This window comes from Rattus norvegicus, chromosome 2 (genome assembly GCF_036323735.1).
Source record: "Rattus norvegicus strain BN/NHsdMcwi chromosome 2, GRCr8, whole genome shotgun sequence".
Taxonomy (NCBI): domain Eukaryota; kingdom Metazoa; phylum Chordata; class Mammalia; order Rodentia; family Muridae; genus Rattus; species Rattus norvegicus.
Window position 1 is genome coordinate 194,076,779 of NC_086020.1, and position 21,753 is coordinate 194,098,531.

The 21,753-nt window shown below is 41.1% G+C and overlaps 1 protein-coding gene across 3 annotated transcripts in view; it reads left to right on the top strand.

Annotated features, from left to right (window-relative positions):
* The window catches only part of Ptpn22 (protein tyrosine phosphatase, non-receptor type 22), a 48,045-nt gene that overhangs the window by 21,614 nt on the left and 4,678 nt on the right, over positions 1-21,753 (top strand). For 2 of the 3 annotated variants that reach the window (XM_039102072.2, NM_001106460.1), the window contains exons 11-19: positions 2,430-2,516; positions 5,915-5,991; positions 6,122-6,942; positions 10,208-10,291; positions 10,432-10,553; positions 11,957-11,984; positions 16,921-16,998; positions 17,478-17,593; positions 19,150-19,180. In XM_039102072.2, coding sequence (XP_038958000.1) covers positions 2,430-2,516; positions 5,915-5,991; positions 6,122-6,942; positions 10,208-10,291; positions 10,432-10,553; positions 11,957-11,984; positions 16,921-16,998; positions 17,478-17,593; positions 19,150-19,180 — 1,444 coding nt within the window. Of the gene's footprint in view, positions 1-2,429; positions 2,517-5,914; positions 5,992-6,121; positions 6,943-10,207; positions 10,292-10,431; positions 10,554-11,956; positions 11,985-16,920; positions 16,999-17,477; positions 17,594-19,149; positions 19,181-19,839; positions 20,320-21,753 lie in introns of those variants that run through there. The other variant, XM_063281637.1, reaches the window with a different exon arrangement.

Sequence of the window (21,753 nt, forward strand, 5' to 3'; positions counted from 1 at the left end):
AGGTGGCTACTTGTTACCAGTTCCCTACAGTGCCCTGACTTTAGGCGTGCTCTAAAAACATAACTACAACTAGCCCGTAGTATGTCTACTACCTTTGAACCCACCCTTGATTGACCACACTTGTTCATTGCACTAGGGATATTCTTCCTTTTTCTTCTAAGCCCAAATCTCTCATTGCCTATAATATTACTTTCACACACATTTATATTCTAGTAATTTCCCTCAAATGTATACATTTATACATCTTTAGTGTGGAACTTAATTTATCCACTCACTCATTCAGTTTTTTATTGATATTATATGCAAGGTATTTTGTGTATTTTTTAAAAGAATTATACTTAAGTAGAAAGATCCTGAAGTGCTTCAAGTCCCTTAGAAATGAACTTGCACATAAGTTAGAGATAAAGTAGTTCACAGAGGCAGTTCTGATATTTTAATGTTCAAGTTGTGAACGAAGGGAAAAACTGAAGAGCTATTAATACAAAAGCATCTGTTTGGCCCACACAGGTTTTCCACGAATAGGTTGTGGAAAAAATAATTTTTCATAAATTGTCTGTAGGTGTTTTCTTTATTCAACCTATGAGGGGAAAGTTTATGTGAAGTAGAAGCTTTAGCTGACTTGGAAGGAAGGCAGTGCTTATAAATACATAGACACAGCAGTGAACACACAACCTTGCTGTATGAACTCAGCAGTTCATAGATTCATAGATGATGCCCCATTTCAGAAAATCCCATCTCTCTGGCCTAGTTTTAGGAATTTGAAAGTAACTGGAGAAGCTTTCCTATTTAGCATTGTTAATGACTAGGGAAATGAATCTGATAGTTATAGCTGATTCTTCCACACTGCAAAACGACAGTGTCTTCCTGATTGAGTCCCATTCTCATTTGTCATCTCTGTGTCTGTCTGTCTGCCTCTCTCCCTCTCTCTCTCTCTCTCTCTCTCTCTCTCTCTCTCTGAAAAGGTCTGACTTTCTTTTTTTAATGATATATTTATTTTATATATGTGAGTACACTGTCACCATCACTACACTCAGAAGAGTGCATCAGAACCCATTACGACCCATGTGGGTTGAACTCAGGACCTCTGGAAGAACAGCCAGTGTGCTCTTAACATCTGGGCCATCCCTTCAGCCCAAGGTCTAGCTTTCATATCCCCCATCTGGTTTGGAATTCACCATTGAAGATTAGGCTGGCCTTGAAGTTGCAGCAATCCTCCTGCCTCAGCTTCCTGAGTGCTGGGATTATAGAAGTAAACCACAATGGCTGGTTACTTTTTATGTCTTTTTTTTTTTTTTAATTATAGCATTCCAAGACTATGCTGGGTGATATAGATGCTGTGTTGGTCTCTGGCTAAAAATATCTCTGAAATGTGCTTTATTTAAATAGGGTTGTAAAGTCTCAGAGGGAGTGCTTCAGGAAAAAGAAAGGCCAAAATGAAGTATAAAAGGCCATAAGCCTTGTAGCACATGGTAAGAGTAGATGTCTCATTTCTTTGCATTGAATCCCTTTGTAACCACCGAGGTTTACTTTTCTTTTGTATCTTTGCTACTACAAAATTTCAGCAACTTGATCTGAATACATTAAACCAAGTCCGCCAATTCAGTTTTTAAGCCACATGCCAGGAAGTACTTCTGCAAGGTCTGGACAAAGTGAATGTAAACAGGTATAAGAGCCTCCCTCCAGGGGTTGGGGATTTAGCTCAGTGGTAGAGCATTGCCTAGCAAGCACAAGGCCCTGGGTTCGGTCCCCAGCTCCGGAAAAAAAAAAGAAAAGAAAAGAAAAAAAAAAAAAAAAAAAAGAGCCTCCCTCCTTTGTCCAGCAATTGTGAAGGCCAAGTGAGAGAATACATATTGAGTTCGTATTCCAGCCACTACCTGATGACTTTTCCATAAATACAGGTGATTTACTAAAAATGCACCTAGGATAACATATACATTTAAAAATGCTAGCAAAGAAGCCTGAGAGGTGAAAGATAAATTAAAAAGTAGAGTTAGCACTTGAGCGAGGCGTGGCATCAAATGCTGTGAGGTAGCTACGGTAATGTAAAGTCTTCTCACAGCCTAGAAGTATAGACAAATCCGCCACAGGCCACACGGCATAAAGCACTGATCCTGAGTGTAGTGGTGTATGTTGATGGATGTTCCCGTTTTGAAAGAGACTTCTGGGGGGCTGGAGAGATGGCTCAGTGGTTAAGAGCACTGGCTGCTCTTCCAGAGGTCCTGAGTTCAATTCCCAGCAACCACATGGTGGCTCACAACCATCTGTAATGAGATCTGATGCCCTCTTCTGATGTGTCTGAAGACAGCTACAGTGTACTGATATATAATAAATGAATAAATCTTTAAAAAAAGAAAAAGAAAGAAAGAGACTTCTGCAAGTCATCTGATGTTTTGATTTTCTTCGTTTCCTGGGCTTGTGACACTCTGCAGGAACAGTACGAACTGGTCTACAGCGCTGTGTTGGAACTGTTTAAGAGGCACGTGGACATTATCTCTGATAATCACCGTGAAAGAGAGGTAACGTTTACATTACATATCAGATCATTTGCCAGATTTATGTATAGTCACAGCTGAATTGGAATGTCAGGCCCTGCCTCAAAGAACAAAAAAACAAAACAAAATTTAATACATTGTGCGTTCAGTGCCAGCCTGGTATACAGAGTAAGTGCCAGGACAGCCAAAGCTACAGAGAGACCCTGTCTCAAAAATCAAAATATATATAGCGCATTGTGATGTCTTAAGGTAAGTATACATGTGCACTGGTCAAGATCATTAACATATTCATTATTTTATTTACTTATAATTTAAGACCTATATTCTATACAGTTTTGTAATACGTAATACGTCATTATTAACTGGGGCCCTTGTATTTTATAGTAAAGCTCCGGAGTTTACTCTTTTTATCTAGTTGAAGTTTTGTCTGCTGATCAACAGGGTCTCAGAACTTCCCTCTTCTCACTCCCTGATCTCTACCACTGTACCCTATGCTTCTATGTGTTTCACTCACTTAACTTAGCACTGTGTCCTCCAGGTTCATCCATGCTGTCAAACATAACAAAATATCACTTGTAAATGTACTCTGAATTGAGCATAGAGCCTTGTGAGTGCTGGATAATTGCTTTAGCACTGAGATGCACCACCAGCTCTATCTTTCAACTTCTAAGTTCTGAGACAAGGTTTTGTTAAGTTGTCCAGATTGGCCTTGAACTGAAGCTCCTAAGCTGAAATTACAAGCCTGTTCACCATGCCTGGCCCTGTGTATGTGCATGCCTAGCACCGTGTGTGTGTGTGTGTGTGTGTGTGTGTGTGTGTGTGTGTGTGTGTGACTGTGCCTGGCGTTGTGTGTGTGTATGCATACCTGGCACCGCTGTGTGTGTGTGTGTGTGTGTGTGTGTGTGTGTGTGTGTTCATGCCTGGCACTGTATGTGTGTGTGCATACCTGGCACCACTGTGTGTGTGTGTGTGTGTGTGTGTATGTGTGTGTTTTGTGTGTGTGTGTGTGTGTGTGTGTGTTCATGCCTGGCACTGTGTGCGTGTATGTGACCATGTGACTGTGTGTGCAGGCTTGGCAGTGTGTGTGTGTGTGTGTGTGTGTGTGTGTGTAGGTATGCATGTGACCATACCTGGCACTGTGTCTATGTATATGTGTAATAGGTGTGCACATGTGCGTGTGCACTCACCACTGGAGATGCACACAGTGGGGAGAGGTTAACATCAGGGTGTTTTCTTTAATCACTTTTCCACAATATGTTTCTGAGATGTGTGACTCACTGATTAGAGCTCTTTATTTTTGACTAGCCAGCAAGCCCTGTCTTCCCTGGATATGTTATCTGTTCTCATCTTCAGTACTGGGATTGTAGGTCTATCTTACTTAGCTCTAATGGGCTTTCTGGGGGGTCTAAACAGAGCTCTCTCCCAGGCCAATATTCCCTTCTTTTTAAAGGGAGAAATAATATTCCACTGTGAATACATGCTACATTTTCTGTACCCATCCATCTATGGATGGACACCTAGGTTGACTCCATAATTTGTTCATTGTGAATAATGCCACAGTAAACACGAGTATACTACATTAATCTCATTTCCCCTGTAAATGCCAGGAGCTGACTGATGAATTTTATGGTAGTTCCATTTTTCACTTTTTGAGGGACCACCTTACTGATTTGTCTCCTATATTCTTACTAACATTGATCTGTTGCGTGCCAACAACTATCTACTGCCCTCACCTCGGTCCTGGGGATGGAGCCCAGGCAGGGACTCTTTAGTTTCCATTATTGATTCAATTGCCTTACTAGTTAAATTTCTATTTAGCTTTACTATTTGGTCCTTAACCAGTTTTCGTGTGGTGAGTTCCTCCAAGATCTTAACTGTTCTATCCAGGCTGTCTAGTGTGGTAGTCTGCAATACATACGGTACCTCTGTGCGGTCGTTTATGTGTCTTAACGCCTTGTTTCCACAGATTAGTAGTATCCACATTTTCGTCTTGTGTGTGAGTGTGCATGTGTAGACGGGTGAGCATGTGAATGTATATAAGCACATGTATGCATGTGGAGGTCAGAGGTCAACTTCAGGTGTCAATCCTCAGGAGCCATAAACCTGAGGTCACCGAGTAGGCTAGGCTGGCTACCAGGAGCCCCGAGGCTCTCCACCTGTCTAGCGCTGGGGCCTCAGGTGTGTTATGCCTGCCAAGTGTGTTTCTTTGTTTGCTTACTGAGGAGCGTATTCTGGGTATTGAGTTTAAGTACTTTACCAAATATACTATTAATCCAGTGCCTACATTTTTACGTTTGATTAATAATTTGAACTTTTTCCTCAGTGTAGCTAAAGCCTAATCAATTGTGTTGATCTTTTGTTCACTTTATCCATTTTTCCTATTCTCTATGTCATTTATCTCTGCTTTAATCTTTAACATTCCCTTGTTGTTGCTAAATCTGAGATTGACTTAGTCTCCCTCCCTCCACCCAGTTCCTTAAAATGTAAAGTTATACTGTTCACTTGGGATTTTTCTTTGTAAAACAAATATGCCATTTATTTTATGTCAGCTCACACGAGCTAAGTAAACACTGGTTTATATTTAATACTATATTTCCATTGATTCTTTAAGATTTATTACAATGTATTTTGATCATTTTACCCTGACTTCTCCCCCTAATTCTTCCCAGAACTACCACCCGTCTCTCTACCCTGTGCTAACACTTCGCGTCCTCTTCTTAAAAAACAACCCACCGGGGGTTGGGGATTTGGCTCAGTGGTAGAGCGTTTGCCTAGCAAGCTCAAGGTCCTGGGTTCGGTCCCCAGCTCCGAAAAACAAGAAAAAAAACAAAAAAACAACAACCCACCAACTTTAATTTGTGCTGCTCATATACTCATGGGTGTGGGGCCAACCATCGGAGTAAGGTTGACCTACCAGGGGCCACACCCTTTTTTTTTTCTTTTTTTTTTTTCCGGGGCTGGGGACCGAACCCAGGACCTTGCGCTTCCTAGGTAAGCGCTCTACCACTGAGCTAAATCCCCAACCCCGGGCCACACCCTTAATAAAGCCCTGACTCTCCCTTCCCCAGAAGCCATCAACTGTCATAAGAGTGGGTATTGTGGAGCCCACCCCCCATCCATGTGTGAGTGTCGGCTGGCTTGGTTTTATGGAGCTCTTGTATAGGCAAGAGTTCTGCTTGATTTCATGAATGAAGTCGTCTTGTCATGTCCAGAAAACAGTTTCAGTCCACTCTTCCCTGATCTTTCTGTTTCCTTATCCATGACAGTCTCTGTGCCTTGTGGGAGGTAGGGGACGGAGAGGGGACAGAGAGGGGACAGGTATTACTTCCCAGTCTTCCAAATATTAAAACATTTCATTGACATTGCTTCATGACAAACAAGATAGAACAAAACAAAAAAAAATTCTCACATTTCTTTTGAAGATTCAAGCAGAATGTTCAATTCCTGAACAAAAGCTCACTATAGAAGCTGACTCTTATCCTCTGGATTTTCCAAAAAAGTGAGTAAATTTTGCTTCTCTAAATGCTGACTAATTGTCCCTAAAGGTTGTAATCTCATGCTCCAGTTGCTGTGCTACTGGAAGAGACCTCTTTTCCATATGGGGTCATCATTCTCTCCTTTTCTTTCAGCGCCGTGAGAGATGCAAAAATGACAAACCAGCAGAGCAAACAAGGGGCGGAAGCGGAGAGCACCGAAGTGTCTTCCTTTGGCCTTAGAACTTCTAAGATAAGTGCCAAGGAAGAGTTGGTTTTGCACTCTAAATCTAGCCCTTCTTTTGACTGTTTAGAGCTAAACTGTGAGTGTAACAAGGCTGTCATAACCAGGAACGGGCAGGCGAGGGCTTCTCTGGTCGTGGGAGAGCCGCTTCAGAAGTATCAAAGTCTGGACTTCGGTTCCATATTGTTTGGGTCGTGTCCTAGTGCTCTGCCCATAAACACAGCGAGCAGATGTCACAACTCAAAGGGGCCAGTAAAACGGACCAAATCAACTCCTTTCGAACTGATTCAGCAGAGGAAAACAAACGAGTTAGCTGTGGAAGACGGTTCTTCATGCTTGGAATCTCAGCTGCTCGAGCACGGTCTCATGGAGTTGCAGGCGCAAAAAGTGGCCCATGCTTCTTCAGAAGAACTGAACTATTCATTGCCGCGTGCCTGCGAACGCCCGGCATGTGATGCATCTTGTGTACCGCAGGACGGCCCCGGTGCTTTGAGAGAGCATTTGTGTATGTCTTTAGCGGAAGATCCTTACTTTTCATCATCCCCTCCAAATAGTGCTGGTTCTAAGATGTCTTTTGATCTGCCTGAGAAACAAGATGGAGCCACTTCTCCTGGTGCTCAGCTGCCAGCCTCTTCTGCAGCCTCCTCTTCTTATAGTAACCCACGGGATTCCTTAATGGAGAGCACTCTAACCAGCTTTCCCCCGCCAATAAACCAAGAGACAGCTATAGAAGGTAAGTTATTTTTTTAATTTGTTTTGGACCTTGCCTGGTTTCCATTAGATATTTTGGTTTCTTCGCACCTTAGCCCTCCTCCTCCTCCTCTTCCTCCTCCTCCTCCTCCTCCTCCTCCTCCTCCACTCTTCCTCCTCCTCCTCCTCTTCCTCCTCCTCCTCCTCCTCAGAACTTCCTCCTCCTCCTCCTCCTCCTCCACTCTTCCTCCTCCTCCTCCTTCTCCACTCTTCTTTCTTCCCTTCTCCTCCTCTTTCTCAAAGAAATAAGTTCTGGGAGTGTTTTGGTGATGTACTATCACCCTAGCCCTACGTTTCCTCCTCCTCCTCCTCCTCCTCCTCCTCCTCCTCCTCCTCCTCCTCCTCCTCCTCCTCCTCCTCCTCCTCCTCCTCCTCCTCCTCCTCTGTTCTTTCTTCTTTCCTCCTCCTCTCCTCCTCCTTGTCGGAGAAATGAGTTCTGGGAGTGTCTTGGTGATGTACTAAATTAATGGTAACAGTAGTGGAGGCAGTCAGGCCTGGGGACCCATCGGTGCCAACAGGAAGGCTTCAAACATGGCCAATTCTTATTCCAGACTTGTTTATCAAAAGCCCATGATTTACCTTTAACATGCAGAAGGAGCTTCCCAAGTACAGAGGACAAACTATCAACAGCACCGTGCGGTCACCCAGAAGTATTTGTTACACACTCATGTGCCTGTAATGAGTTGAACACATTGCTAAGCATTGAATTATTTCCCTGTGTGAGTGGGAAGGGTAGGGCTGATTTCCTGCACTTTGCATTGTCTAAGTATATGAGAATGTGTTTAGTATTGTGTGATTTTTTTTATCTTTTAACACAACTTTTATATTTATCTAAGTCTAGATTTTTTTTTTTTACAAATCAAATATACTGTTTTAACTGAGTAGTCAGAAAGTAATAGTGAGTGTACTATTAGAGATTATTACAGGGTGTTTCTTTCTTTGCCTTTTTCTTCTTTTTAGTAAAGTGGATTGAACCTAGTGCCTCGTACATATCGGGCAGCCCTAATAATTTGATGTTGAAAATGAAGGAAGTGGAGGGAAAGCTTAATTTTCTTAGGCATATCGCGAGATACTCCACCAAGAGCATTTACCTAGAAAGTATGGAAACCTGTCACTCTGCAGCATTATTAAATGCAGTTTCGTTTGTCCTTCTTTTTGATGTCATGGGGCTTGAATCCGGCCAACTAGGAAAGAGCTCTGTGACTGAGTTTTAGCCCTAGCCCATGTTTCTTTTCTCTTTTCTTGATTTTGATAAGGTCTCACTACCCAAGCAGCCTTGCTTCAGATTCCCAGTTGTTGGGATTACTTCTCTCTCTCTCTCTCTCTCTCTCTCTCTCTCTCTCTCTCTCTCTCTCTCTCTGTTCTGTACATGTATAGGCCAAATGAAGATCTCACATGAAGTTCTCTATCGCTCTCTACCTTTCGAATGTATGTGGTCTCAGTGAACACAGAGTTTACCTCTCACTGTCCTACCCCAGGCTGACGACTAGCAAGCTCTTGTCCCTGCCCCTTCTCCTCCAACACTGGATTCTCTCAGACTTTGTATGTGGAGGTTGTGGGTCTGAGCTCAGGCGTTCATCCTCATGCAGCAACATTCTTACCCCATAAGTTGTCTCCTCAGCCCCAAGTGCTTTGTTTTTTCCTATTTTAGTTTTGTTTTTGGTTTTTCTTTCTTAGACAGGGTCTCATGTAGCCTAGGCTGGCTTCGGATTCTCTACATTAACAAGGATGACTTTGAACTTTTTTTTTTACTTTGAACTCTTGATGATAAATATGCACTATTAAAATCCAACAAGTTTGATAGGTGAAAATTATTTGTTGTAAAAAATATTTTATCTGGCTCTGAGAAGGTTCTTCTTTGACCCAATTCTTTTGCTGTTTAATCATTAAAATTTAAGAGTTTTTTCCTTGTGCGTGTGTGTGCATGTGTGTGTGTGTTTGTACGTGTGTTTGTTTGTGTGTGTGTGTTTGTGTGTGTGTGCGTGTGTGTTTCTGTGTTTGTGTGTGTGTATGTGTGTGTGTTTGTATGTGTGTTTGTGTGTGTATGTTTGTATGTGTGTTTGTGTGTGTGTTTGTGTGTGTGTTTGTGTGTGTGTGTTTGTATGCGTGTGTTTCTGTGTGTATGTGTGTGTTTCTGTGTGTGTTTGTGTGTGTGTGTTTCTGTGTGTGTGTTTCTGTGTGTGTGTATGTTTGTACGTGTGTTTGTATGTGTGTTTGTGTGTGTGTTTGTGTGTGTGTTTGTGTGTGTGTTTGTATGTGTGTTTGTGTGTGTGTTTGTGTGTGTGTTTCTGTGTGTGCGTGTGTGTGTTTGTGCATGTGTGTGCGTGTGTGTGTGTTTCTGTGTGTGTGTGTGTGTGTGTGTGTGTGTGTGTGTGTGAGGTGACTTACTCAGGTTTTCAGGCTTGGTAGCAGCAAGTGCCTTTACCCACTGAGTCCCTTCACCAGCTAATGTTCTCTTTTATAAACAGCCATATTCTTTAAACTTCTTAGAGCATCAAAAATAACCAGTTATTTTCCTATTGTCGCAAAACTGACACGTCTGCCATCTGGTGGCAGTTTCTTATAATGGCATGTAAAATGTTCACAAATTCTGGGTATTACTAGATGTAAAACCCTGCCCTAGATCTCTAGTTCACCTCCGTTCCCAGAAGTTTCTCCCTCTTTCTTGATAAACTATGCCTACTTCTGTATTTTTAAACATCTATATTTTGGGTTCTGTATGGAATAAAGGAAAGATATTTTGTTTTTGTTTTTTTGTTTTTGTTTTTAAAGACAGGGTTTCTCTGTTTAGCCCTTGCTGTCCTGGAACTCACTCTGTAGACCTGGCTGGCCTGGAACTCAGAGATCCAATCCACCTGCCTCTGCCTCTCAAGTGGGATGCTGGGATTAAAGGCATGTGCCATCTCTATCCAGCAAAAAAGAATTTTTTAAAAATATCTCCTGCATAAATGTATGTTTAGCTGATGAAAATGTCCTTTTGTGAATTCAATGGAAAGCAAAAGGAGTTCTGGAGAAGATAATCCAAACCATCCTAACAGCAGCTCCATCGAAATGTGTGGGCACACTTGAACCTTTAAATCCAGTAAAGAATTTCAAAGAATAAAAATATTACCTACAGACTAATTTATTCTTTTTCCTAGAGTAAGCAAATACAAGTCTGTTAAATGTATATTTAGGGTTAGGTTAGAATGTAAGAATCTCCTTTATTCTTCTCAAAAATTGCAATTACATTTCTGTTACTCGGACAGCCACTTCTGCAAGGACAGATGATGAAATCCCCCCGCCACTCCCTGAACGGACACCTGAGTCCTTCATTGTGGCCGAAGCAGCCGGTGAGTACAGTTCAGTAAGTGTGAAGTGCGTGTCCCTTCCCAGGTCCCTTCAGTATTACGTCTGCTGCTGCTGAGCATACATCTGCCTCCTTTAAGGATAACCCCCTTCCTAAGAACTGGCCACATCTGCTTTCCTGCAGGAGAGCCCTCGCCAAGCATTACTGAGTCCTTACCTCTGGCAGGAAAATCTGGAGTGACACTGGAATGCGGGGGAACATCTGAGTCACAGAGCCATGACTTGGTGGCGTTTACGTCAAGCAAGGTTTGAAACTTTTTCTCTGACTCAACTCGTTAGTATTCAACAGAATATAGTTTTATTCTACACATTCAAGTTTTTAGACATTTATTTTCCTTTAGATGTAAGAATGATTTTTATGTGTGTACACCTGTGTACCGCATGTGTATCTTGTGCCTGCAGAAGTCACAAGAGGGCATGGGATCTTCTGGAACTGGAGTTTGGGATGGTTGTGAGCTGCCATGTGAGTGCTGGGTACTGAAGCCAGGTCCCCCGCCAGAGAAACAGATGCTCTCACTGCTGTGCTAGCTCTCCAGACCCTTCTTCTCTAACTATTAAGTAGATCCTAATGTAAGACAGCATGCTAGGGGATGTGGGGAATAGGAAAGATATACATGGCACACTTCTTACTCTTAAGAAACTTATGTCGGAAGTACAAGATGTGCATATGAATCTTTATGTCTATTATATCAAGATCATATATCAATGATATGGTAAACGTACAGAGAGTCACAAGACATGGAAGCTTTCTCAGGTCGGAAGTAATCAGAAAAGCCCGGTGAAAGAGAAAACATTTGAGATGATTCTTAAAAGACAGTTAAGCATGGGTTCGGTCCCCAGCTCCGAAAAAAAAAAGAAAAAAAAAAAAAGACAGTTAAGCAAAAGCACATCAAATATTTCATAACTAAACCACTGTAGCCACTTCATGGGCCGATCATCTTAGCAGTGGCATTATAAATGACATACACATATTAGCTAAGATGAGCCACTTGGAGTAATGTTTCCTCATTCTAGAGGAAAAAATCTGTGTTCCTGATAATCTGTTATACATTTCTATATATTCTTTGAAACAACTATATAAGTATATACATTGGTTTCAGAGATCAGAAAATTAATCAGTCATTTAGAAGTTTCTACAAGGCTGTAGGTGTGGCTTAGTGTTAAGTATTTGCCAAGTGCTGTAAGACTCTAGGTTTAATCCCCAGTACTGAATTAAAAACTAGCTCCTATAATTGCCATGCTGGAAACTTACAATGTTAACATAATGTTGTTACAATTACTATTAATAGTATGCTTAGACATAATGGTCTTTTTATTAACTCATGGAGCAAAGAACAATTAGCCCTTTTCAGTATTGTAATTAATTTCAATTTCAACAGCTTATCTCTAAATAAATTTTTAGGGCAATGCTCTAAATTATGAAGAAATAATTCAGAAGGAGATCAATTTAGAACTAATTTCCATATGATATGGAACTATGATAATCACTGTCAGAGTGAAGGGCTCCTTTTTATAACTCAGTACAGTTATGAATTAAGAAATACTGCTGTCACTATAGTTATATGAACTATAATTTTAAAAATGTTATTTATTGCTTCAAGCTTCCATTGTGTTTGTACATATTATTCTTTCACTTGTTTCCTATTTAGAATGTGGAACTCGGAAGTCCCAAATCAGGTAAAGACTTCTCTTGACTTTAGATGACATTTAATCCTAAGGACTAGTGTTGTAAGAACAGATCATTAATAGTTCACGTCAGGAGGATCATAGTTCCTGTAATAGCTGCTGCTATCTTGATTTATTTTTGGCTTTCCCAAACTAATAATGTTCATTTTGTCATGGGCAAAATAAAGACAGGATCCTTTAAAAATTATTTCATGGCAACTCTTATAAAGGACAACATTAACTGGGGTTGGCTTACAGTTAAGAGCTTTAATTCATGATCATCATGGTATATAAGTAGACATGGTGCTGGAAAAGGGGATGAAGTTCCTACAATTGGATTGGCAGACAGCAGGAAGAGAACACTGGGCCTGGCTTGAGGATCTGAGACCACACCGACTCCAACAAGGCCTTATCTCCTAATAGTGCCACTGTCTCTGGGCCTCTGGGGTCCATTTTCATTTAAACCACTACAGACGTTACCGTCTCTCATGATGGTGCAGACTATCAGTTGTGCAGTCTAGCTAGGCATGGTAACAGAGGCATGAAGATCACATGTACAACCAGAGAGCAGGGAGAGGACAGCTGTGCTCAGTTCCCTTCCCCCTTTTCATTCAGCCTTGGATCCCAGCCCATGGTACAGTCTTCCCTTCCAACTAACAATCGACAAACTTCCTCAGAGACAAGCCAAGAAGTTCATTTCCGTGTTGATTCTAAATCTCACCAACCGGTGGAGAGAATTGAGTTTGAGGCCAACCTGGTATATACTTTAAGACCTTATCTCAAAAAATTCTGAGGGATAGAAAGGAAGAAAAGAAGAGATGAAGGGAAGAAAAGAGGAAAAGAAAAACAGTATGGAGGTTTTTATAAAATCTACTACATGAACCAGAGATCCCACTATTGAGTATATCTGTGAAGGACATGTGGACACATAGACACTTGTACTTACATAGTCACAAAAGCACTCTCCACAATAATTAAGAGACACGGTCTGTATGCCATCAACTTATTCATGGCTTAGAAAATGTGATACCGTTCAGCACGAAAGAGGATGCAGTTCTGTCATGTCTGACAACACGGATAGGACTGGCGATCACTGCGTTAAGTGAAATAAGAAAGGCACAGAAAGACAAGTATTTCATGATCCTGGTCATGTGTGGTATGTAAAAGGTTGATCTTCCAGATGAGAGAGTAGTGGTTGACAGTTGGAGAGGAGAGACCAGCAAGGTTGCTCCCTGGGCACTGAGTTCCCAGCAGGAGTAAGGAGAGCTAGTGTGTCGTTACATACCCAGAGACTATTCGAAGCTTTCCACTATTCATTTCTTGAGGCTGTAAAATAGGACTTCTAATTTTTCACTATAAATGATAAGTATTTAAGTAAACATGTTTAACTTGATTTAATATTATAGAATGTATACATGTATTAAAATATATCATTTTCATATCTCATTTTATTACAATTTTGATGTTTTATATAATTTGTCTTAAAAGAATTTCAGTAAACCTGTCACGGTGGCACACATCTCTAATACCAGCATTTGGGAGTCCGAGGCAGGCGGATCTCTGTGAGTTCAAGGCCAGCCTGGTCTACAAAGCTAGTGCCAAGACAGTCAGTGCTGTTACACAGAGAAAGGCCTCTCATAACCATTTATAATGGAATCTGATGCCCTCTTCTGGCATGTAGGTTTACATGCAGACAGAACATTCAGACACATAAAATACATAAAGAAATCTTTTTAAAAATGTAATTAATAAATTAATGTTTTCATTTTATAGATTCTTCTTCTTTTTTTCTTTTTTCGGAGCTGGGGACCGAACCCAGGGCCTTTATAGATTTTTTACTATTGTTAACAGAGTGATTCTAAACAATTATGTCTGGCACTTAATAAATCCTCTTCATTTTATTTTGTATTGTGAGTGTTTGCCCGCATCTATGTCTGTGCATCACATGTGCAGTGCTCAAGGAAGCCGGAAGTGGATGTCGAAGCCGCTGGACTGGAGTTACAGACGGTTGTCAGCTGCCGTGTGGGTGCTGGGGATTGAACCCACATCCTCTGCAAGAGCAGCCAGTGTTCTTAACTGTATTCACTTTTTAGAAACTTGTTATTGCTCTTCTTTTTCCTGAGTTTGCTTATATTATATGCTGAACAAAACTGGGTGACAGCTACTGGGAATACATAGGTACTTTGCATGCATTAACATAGTCTGCAGTTTTCATTAGCATATTTATTCATATTATATTACTCAAAATATATGTAATGTGATATTGAAAAGCATGAGCTTTTGGAGCAGTCTATAATTTGAAACCACCAATCTGCTGAGAATTACCACACTATATAACCTTAATTAAGGAATGTACTTTCTGAGGGCTGGGCATGATGGTATATGCCTTTATTTTTTTTTTCTTTTTCTTTTTTTCGGAGTTGGGACCGAACCCAGGGCCTTGCGCTCTACCACTTAGCTAAATCCCCAACCCCTGGTATGTGCCTTTAATCCCAGCACTTAGGAGGTAAGGTCAGGTAGATCTCTCTGAGCTCAAGGCTAACCTAGGCTATATAGCAAATTCTAAGGCATAAGGGGCTATATACTGAATCCCAGCCTCAAAAAGCAAACTAATTTTCTAAGACAGGCATGGTGCCTCACATCTGTAACTCCAAGCACTTATGAAGCTGAGGCAGAACTGCTGAAAGTTCAAGGTTACCCTTGATTAGAGAGTAAGACCCTGTTTCAATAAAACAACAAAACCCCCATGTGTTTGGGGCTGTAGAGATTGATGGTGTAGTGGGTGAGAGCACTGGCTGTTCTTCCAGAGGTCCCAGGCGTGGTTCTCAGCACCCACATAGTGGCTCATAACCACCCATAACTCCAGGGTCAGGGGATGTGGTATCCTCTTCTGACTTTTTCAGACACCAGACACATGCACACGCGCACACGCGCACACGCGCACACACGCGCACACACATGCACACACACGCACACATGTACTTTCCTATTTATTTATTTATTTATTTATTTATTTACTTATTTATTATTTTGAGACAAGTTTAGCCATATAGCAGCCAGGCTGGCCTTAAACTTTCCATTCTCCTGCCTCTGGACACCAGTATGGGCAGCTAAAATATACCATTTAATATGCTTATATTCAAGTTGGGTGAATAAAATTAATACCCACGTGGAATCATTTGGTCATCTATGTGGCACTAACTATAATCAGCAGGATTGTGGAAAAACAGGATGGTATTATGGAGTGATTAGAAAAGCCTTTACTCATCAGAAGAACGGTTTTGGAAAATTTAGAAAGAGAAGAAGGAAATTACAGAAGAAATGAGAAGCCTAAGGAGACATGTTAGGCAAGTGTTCATACATGTTAAGCAAGTGTCATACATTATAGGCAAGTGTTCATACATGTTAGGCAAGTGTTCCAGCATTGAGCTTCTCTCCAGCTGGCGATGAGGTTATCGTCACTGCCATAGAGGTTCAAACTTGTAAAGTATAGAAGATCAGTTTAGGAAGCAAGGTTTTGAAGGATTAAGGCTAGCCAGAAGACGGTGAACTGGCAGGTCCAAGTTACTAGCTGGCTTACTAAACACCTTGGCAAGGTAACACTAAGCAAGCCTCCATTTCTCAGAGCACCATGGAGCCAGGCCTCCTGCTTTTTGTGGACCAGAGACATCTATGAACACTGAGGCTGGAGAGATTCAGATTCTCAGCCTATGTGGTATCCTCCATCTGCCTCAGAAATGCCTTTTCAGCCTGGCATTTCTGCAGTGGTGCATGTCTTTGACTCCAGAGCTTGGGAGGGAGAGTTACAGGCCAGCTTGGTCTACACAGTGCATTCCAGGACAGCCGGGGCCTCAGTGAGATCCTGTCTCAAAAAAAAAAAAAAAAAAAAAAAAGTCTTTTTGTAGTCAGCTTAGATGTGGCTTGCTTACTGCACATTGCATTTTTGCTTCTCTGAATGCCTGTAACAGTTCTTCCTTTTTTTGTATTTTCTTACCCTGTTCATTTGCCAAGAGAACACATTATTGGTCCTAAAGGAAAATTCTGAATTTAATGAATTGTATTTTCATGACTAATTTAATATAATCTCTTATTCTTTAAAATTTTTCCGTAAAATAAATTAGATCTAGAACCTTGGTAAAATTCATTTCCAGTTTCTTCAGAAGAATACATCTGTGAGTTTTTAAGTTTTTGATGAGTAATGGGGCTCTTTGGCCAACAGAGCAGAAAGCTACACTTTTGAGACTGTGGTCATTATTGAAGTAATTTTTTTACGTTGTGTGATGGTTCATTTCATTGTTGCTATGTCCACCCCAGGAGATGGAGGCCCTGAAAGGCATCAAATGCACCAAAGCTTTGTGCCAGCTGGACATGGTAGAGACAGCTGTAACCTGTGTTCAGATCCTTTTTAATTTGGAAGTTGGGCTGGTTAGCTGGACAGGATCTGGAATCCTCTAGGAAGGTGCACCTGTAAGGGGCTATTTTGATTTGCTTGCCTTTGGACATGCCTACGAGGAATTATCTTGATTAGGTTGAGGTGAGAAGACTCCCCCTTCCCTGCCGTGGTTAGCACTAATTCCTTGGAGCGGAGTCTCAGACAGAATAGAAAGAGCTCAGGCTGAGGAGTACCAGCGTCCCTGCTTTCTGAGCATGAGTGCCCTGTGAGCAGCTGAGCTTGAGCTCCTGCCGGCAGGACTACCCACGACAATGTTATACCCAGGGACTGCGCTAATATAAGCTCCTCTCTTTAAGTTGCTCTTGTCAGGCTGTGCAACAGGAAGGTAACTAAGACAGAGGTTGCAGGCCAAAATGGACGAACAGCAAGAATTGCAGAGCCACAGAACAGACCCTAACCGACTTTAGTTGATGGATTTCTTTGCTTTGTCGTATATTTACCGACTTTAGTTGATGGATTTCTTTGCTTTGTCGTATATTTACTCTCTTCTTACAGATCAACATCAGGATGGTTCTCCTCCACCTCCACTCCCAGAAAGAACTCTGGAGTCCTTCTTTCTTGCTGACGAGGACTGTAAGTTGGTGTTTATCCCAGGTGTTAGAAGGTTTAAAATAAAGGAAAATGTGTTAGTTCATGTCTGTGATCTCAGCACCTGAGAGGCAAATACAAGAGGATTGGGAATTCCAGGCCATCGTTAGCCACATAGTTTAAGGACAGCCTAAGCTGTGTGAGACCCTGTCCCATAAGAACAAAGACAAGGCTGAGCATGGTGGTTTGCTGGGAGGCAGAGGCAGATATCTGTGAGTGGCAGGCCAGCCAGGGCTACACAATGAGACCCTGTCTAAACAACAAAACAAAGCAAAAAAAAAAAATTAAGTACAGAAAGTCCTACATGGAAAGGTATAAAGAATGATTAAATAAAGAATGAATTCTAAAGCCTATGATATATAATGAAAAGTGGTCAAACATGTAGGCCAAGCCTGAATTTACACTATATTTAAGTCACAGGCTTAAGAAACTATACAACAAAAACCTTTTTCTTTTTTGTTAAGGTATACAGGCCCAACCCATGAAACCTTCCTCTATTAGCTATCCTGAAACCACAGAGATCTCCACATCTTCTAAGCAAACATTGAAGACCCCAGGAAAAAGTTTCACAAGGAGCAAGGTAAGATAAGAGATTTAGAAAACATCCCAGCGTTCTCCTTATTACTGGTTTTCTCTCCACAGCATTAAGATCGAAAATTAGGTTAAGCATGTTTACTAAACTGAGTTTTGCTCTCACACAGTCAAAAGCAATAAAAAGCAAATATATGCAATGAATGAGAGTAATTACAGTTACATGTTAGTATATGAGAACAAGTGCATTAATGTAGAGAAGGTGTATATCTATATCTATATATATATTCATATATCATCATGAAGTATCTCAAATCAAGGGATAGGGTTGGATTATTTCATAATTGTTAGTGGGTTAAGAATGTAGCTCGGTTAGCAGATTGCTTGCCTGAAGCCTGGGGTTTGACCTAGGAATGGTGGTGCGTTGTCTGTAATACCCATATTGCAATATTTGAGAGGTGGAGGCAGGAGTATTAGAAGTTTAAGACCAGGCTGGGATACATGAGACCATGTCTCAAAAAATGTTGTTCTAAATATATAATAATGTAGAAAAAATTTAGGATCTATAATTCACATCTACATTAGGATAAAGTGTAGATAGCGAAAAGCTTTAAATGTTAAAATGTGTACATACACATAAAACTACTAAAAAGGAACTGGAGTGATGGTTCAGAAATTAGGAGTACTGATTGCGGGGCTGGGGATTTAGCTCAGTGGTAGAGCACTTACCTAGGAAGCGCAAGGCCCTGGGTTCGGTCCCCAGCTCCGAAAAAAAAAAAAAAAAAAAAAAAGAACCAAAAAAAAAAAAAAGAACCAAAAAAAAAAAAGAGTACTGATTGCTCTTTCAGAGAACCCGAGTACAATTCCCAGTACCTACCTACATGGTGGATCTTAACTGTCTTTAGCCCTGGTTCCAGGGCATCTGATGTGCTGCTGTTTCCGTGGGCACCAGGCATATACATGGTGCATAGCTATGTACTTAGGTAAAACCTCTGTACACATAAAATAATGAATCAATCAAAACCTAAAATAAAAAACAGCTTCCCAAAGGACTCAACAGTAACTATTTTTAAAAACCCTAAGTTACAAGAGTACTTTTTGTTAAGATAGTTTTGTAGCACGTGTGGCCTTTGTGACTATAACAGTCCAGACACAGTGAGGAAGACGACACATGCAGCCCACTAAATGAAACAAAATGTCTGCTTAGTGAAGGAAAAATCAAAGACAAAGAGCAGACTGGAGAGGAGGATGCCGGCAGCAGGCACTCCAGTCAGAGAGTTTGTCTAATACATGATAGGTTGCTAGAAATTCATAACTATAAAGTAAAATTGGGCAAAAATCTGTGACTGCAAAGCAAAGCAACTGTCAAAGGCTGTTGCCAGTTTTGAGTGCTCCCAGTAGAGGGAGTGAAGGCTTGCCATAGTTACCCCTGGAGTCTTGAAGAACCGTCTCTAGGTACTCACTAAGATACACATGGAAGACGGATTGCAGTTTCATGGCAATTATTAAGGAAGCCAATCCTGTTAAGTCTGTATTTCTAGTTGACGAAGGCATTTGGAAACTTAGAGGAAAAACATTAACTTTCTCCTCTGTTCACTTCCACAGAGTTTGAAGATTTTCCGAAATATGAAAAAAAGTAAGCTCATTTGTACTTATTTTTTTTAGAATGTATCTAAAAAAAATTAAAGTTACACCATTTTTAGTATGAAAAAGGATAATATTACCATTCCCTAACAGAGCTTCAGAAGGGACCCGTGGGTCAGAGTGGCCACACAGGCCTTGGCTTGCTGGGCTCCAGCCTAACATTAGGTAGGGGTGCTGTTTACAGACAGAGGAATAACCAGTGCAATCTTCCCCTTTCCGAGATGCTTAGATGTAAACATGTTACTTAAAACTCCTAACAGTCTAACCTTAGCTATGCTTTCTTTGAAAACAGTAACAGCAAAGCATATTGTGAGCCAAATGTGTGGATTTAAGGAAACATTTCCATTTTTACAAGTATTACCAGGAGTAAAAAGTCTGTTGCTTACTCTTTTTTTCTGTATTGTAATGAAAATAAAAACCCACAGGCTCATTAAACTTTTGGAAATTCTCTTAGCTATCTTACTTACAATTACAAGCTCTATAAACTACAATGACATGACTCTTAGCAATCCGATCGACTTGGTTAGTTAGGGAGCTAGTGGTACAATGGGGAGGAACAAGGAACACCACGGAAACTTTCTCAAGCAAAGTCTTGGGTGGATGGTCGAGCGTACTTTACCCTCCTACCTCCTCTGTCTTCCCAAACTCCAGGTTCTCAATGTAGCTGCCAACATCACCATCACACCTGGCCTCTGGAAGGATCTCTCAGCCATTGTAGCTGAAGGCTGGTTAGGAAACAAGCATTCTCCCCAAGGATCAGTCAAGAATTTTCACATTTCAAGAGACAATTACAGGAACAGGAAAAATTACGTAGACAAAAGACAAACGAGTGATCCACTTGGATAGTCAGCCAAAGGTTCATTAGCTTAAGACACCCTCCTTTTCTTTCTCTAGATCCAATAATATTTGGGGGATATCAAAGAAGCAGTAATTTCAGGTAGATTTATGTTAGCAGCTCTTTGGGATATGGCAAGAGACCAAGCCTTCTTTTTGTAAGTAAACTCTCAGGGCATCCTCTGAATGTAGGCTGGACTGTATTTTTGGCTACTTTGATTCTAAGTTCTTTTTTTTTTTTTTTTTTTTTTGGTTCTTTTTTTCGGAGCTGGGGACCGAACCCAGGGCCTTGCGCTTCCTAGGTAAGCGCTCTACCACTGAGCTAAGTCCCCAGCCCCTGATTCTAAGTTCTTTAGCTGCTAAGAAGAGCATGGAGCTTTCAAACTGCCCCTGAGGCTTAGACATGCATTACCTTAGCCTTGTATACTTGTCCCCACCCCTTCCAGATGTTCATGACCCCAGAATGACCCATGTTCATCCCCAATCTGAATATCTTAGCAGTCTTTCATTAAGTTCTTAATGAAAATAGCATTTTTATCTGTTATTTTTGAGCTAGCATTTTGGTCTGCTTTCTTTCTATGAATGCTTGTCAAATATCTGTTATTTAGACAATGTGGAAGGCACCTGGTGGTCAACAGAGACAATACTAGCTTTCAGGATTGTGTGCAACTCAAGTTTAGTGAGGAATTCAGAAATTAAGCAAGTAAGCCCCCAAGTATATACATAACAACATTGTGACAGATTTATTAAAGAAAACAAGAGTAATTGTGAGAGAATGAAAAAAGAGGTAGGGTGAGGCTGGAAGGATGGGCGAGTAGTAGTTACACCCTTACTGGGCTTGCTAAGGAGAGACAACGAGACACCAGAAGAGGGTTTTACACAGAGACGTTATACACTATTTTATTCTGGCTGCCGTATGTGGAGAGTGGATTGTACATGACAAGAATGGAAGTTGTCAGCCATGATATCCAGTGATGGGGAAAATTTAAGCAAATTTTGTTAGTGTGTGTGTGTGTGTGTGTGTGTACCTGTATAATGGGGGCACAAGTCTCAACTTGCATATGGAGAGACAAAAGACAAACGAGTGATCCACTTGGATAGTCAGCCAAAGGTTCATTAGCTTAAGACACCCTCCTTTTCTTTCTCTAGATCCAATAATATTTGGGGGATATCAGAGGACAACATTGTAGCGTTGGTTTTCCCTTCTACCTTTACATGAGCACCAAGGAACAAACTGAGGTTCTCAGACTTACACGGCAAACTCCTTTACCAGCTGAACCCTAGTGGAAAATTTTAATTGTTCAGAAATACTAGAGTTGCAAGTGACAAAAATCCTAATTTAGGGTAACTGGATCATAAGAGAAGCATTTCTTATTGTCTTGCAACTAAGAATTCAAATAACTCATTAAGTAGCTAACCCTTATTCCACAGAACTTGGTTTCATTCTTATGTATGTGTGTGTGCCTGTGTGCACATATGTATGCACAAATGTGGCCGGAGGTTGATGTCAGGCATCTTCCTCCACCATGTTTCTTGTTTTTCAGACAGGGTCTTTCATTGAACTGAGAGCTTATTAATGGGCTCAACTAGCTGGTCAGTAAGCACCAGGGATCCTATTACCTTCATTTTCCACATGCTAAGATTATAGCCCTGTGACTGCCATTCCTGGCTTTTTACCTGGGCTTTGAGCCCGAGCTCAGTTTCTCAAACTTGCTCAGCAAGCATTTCACC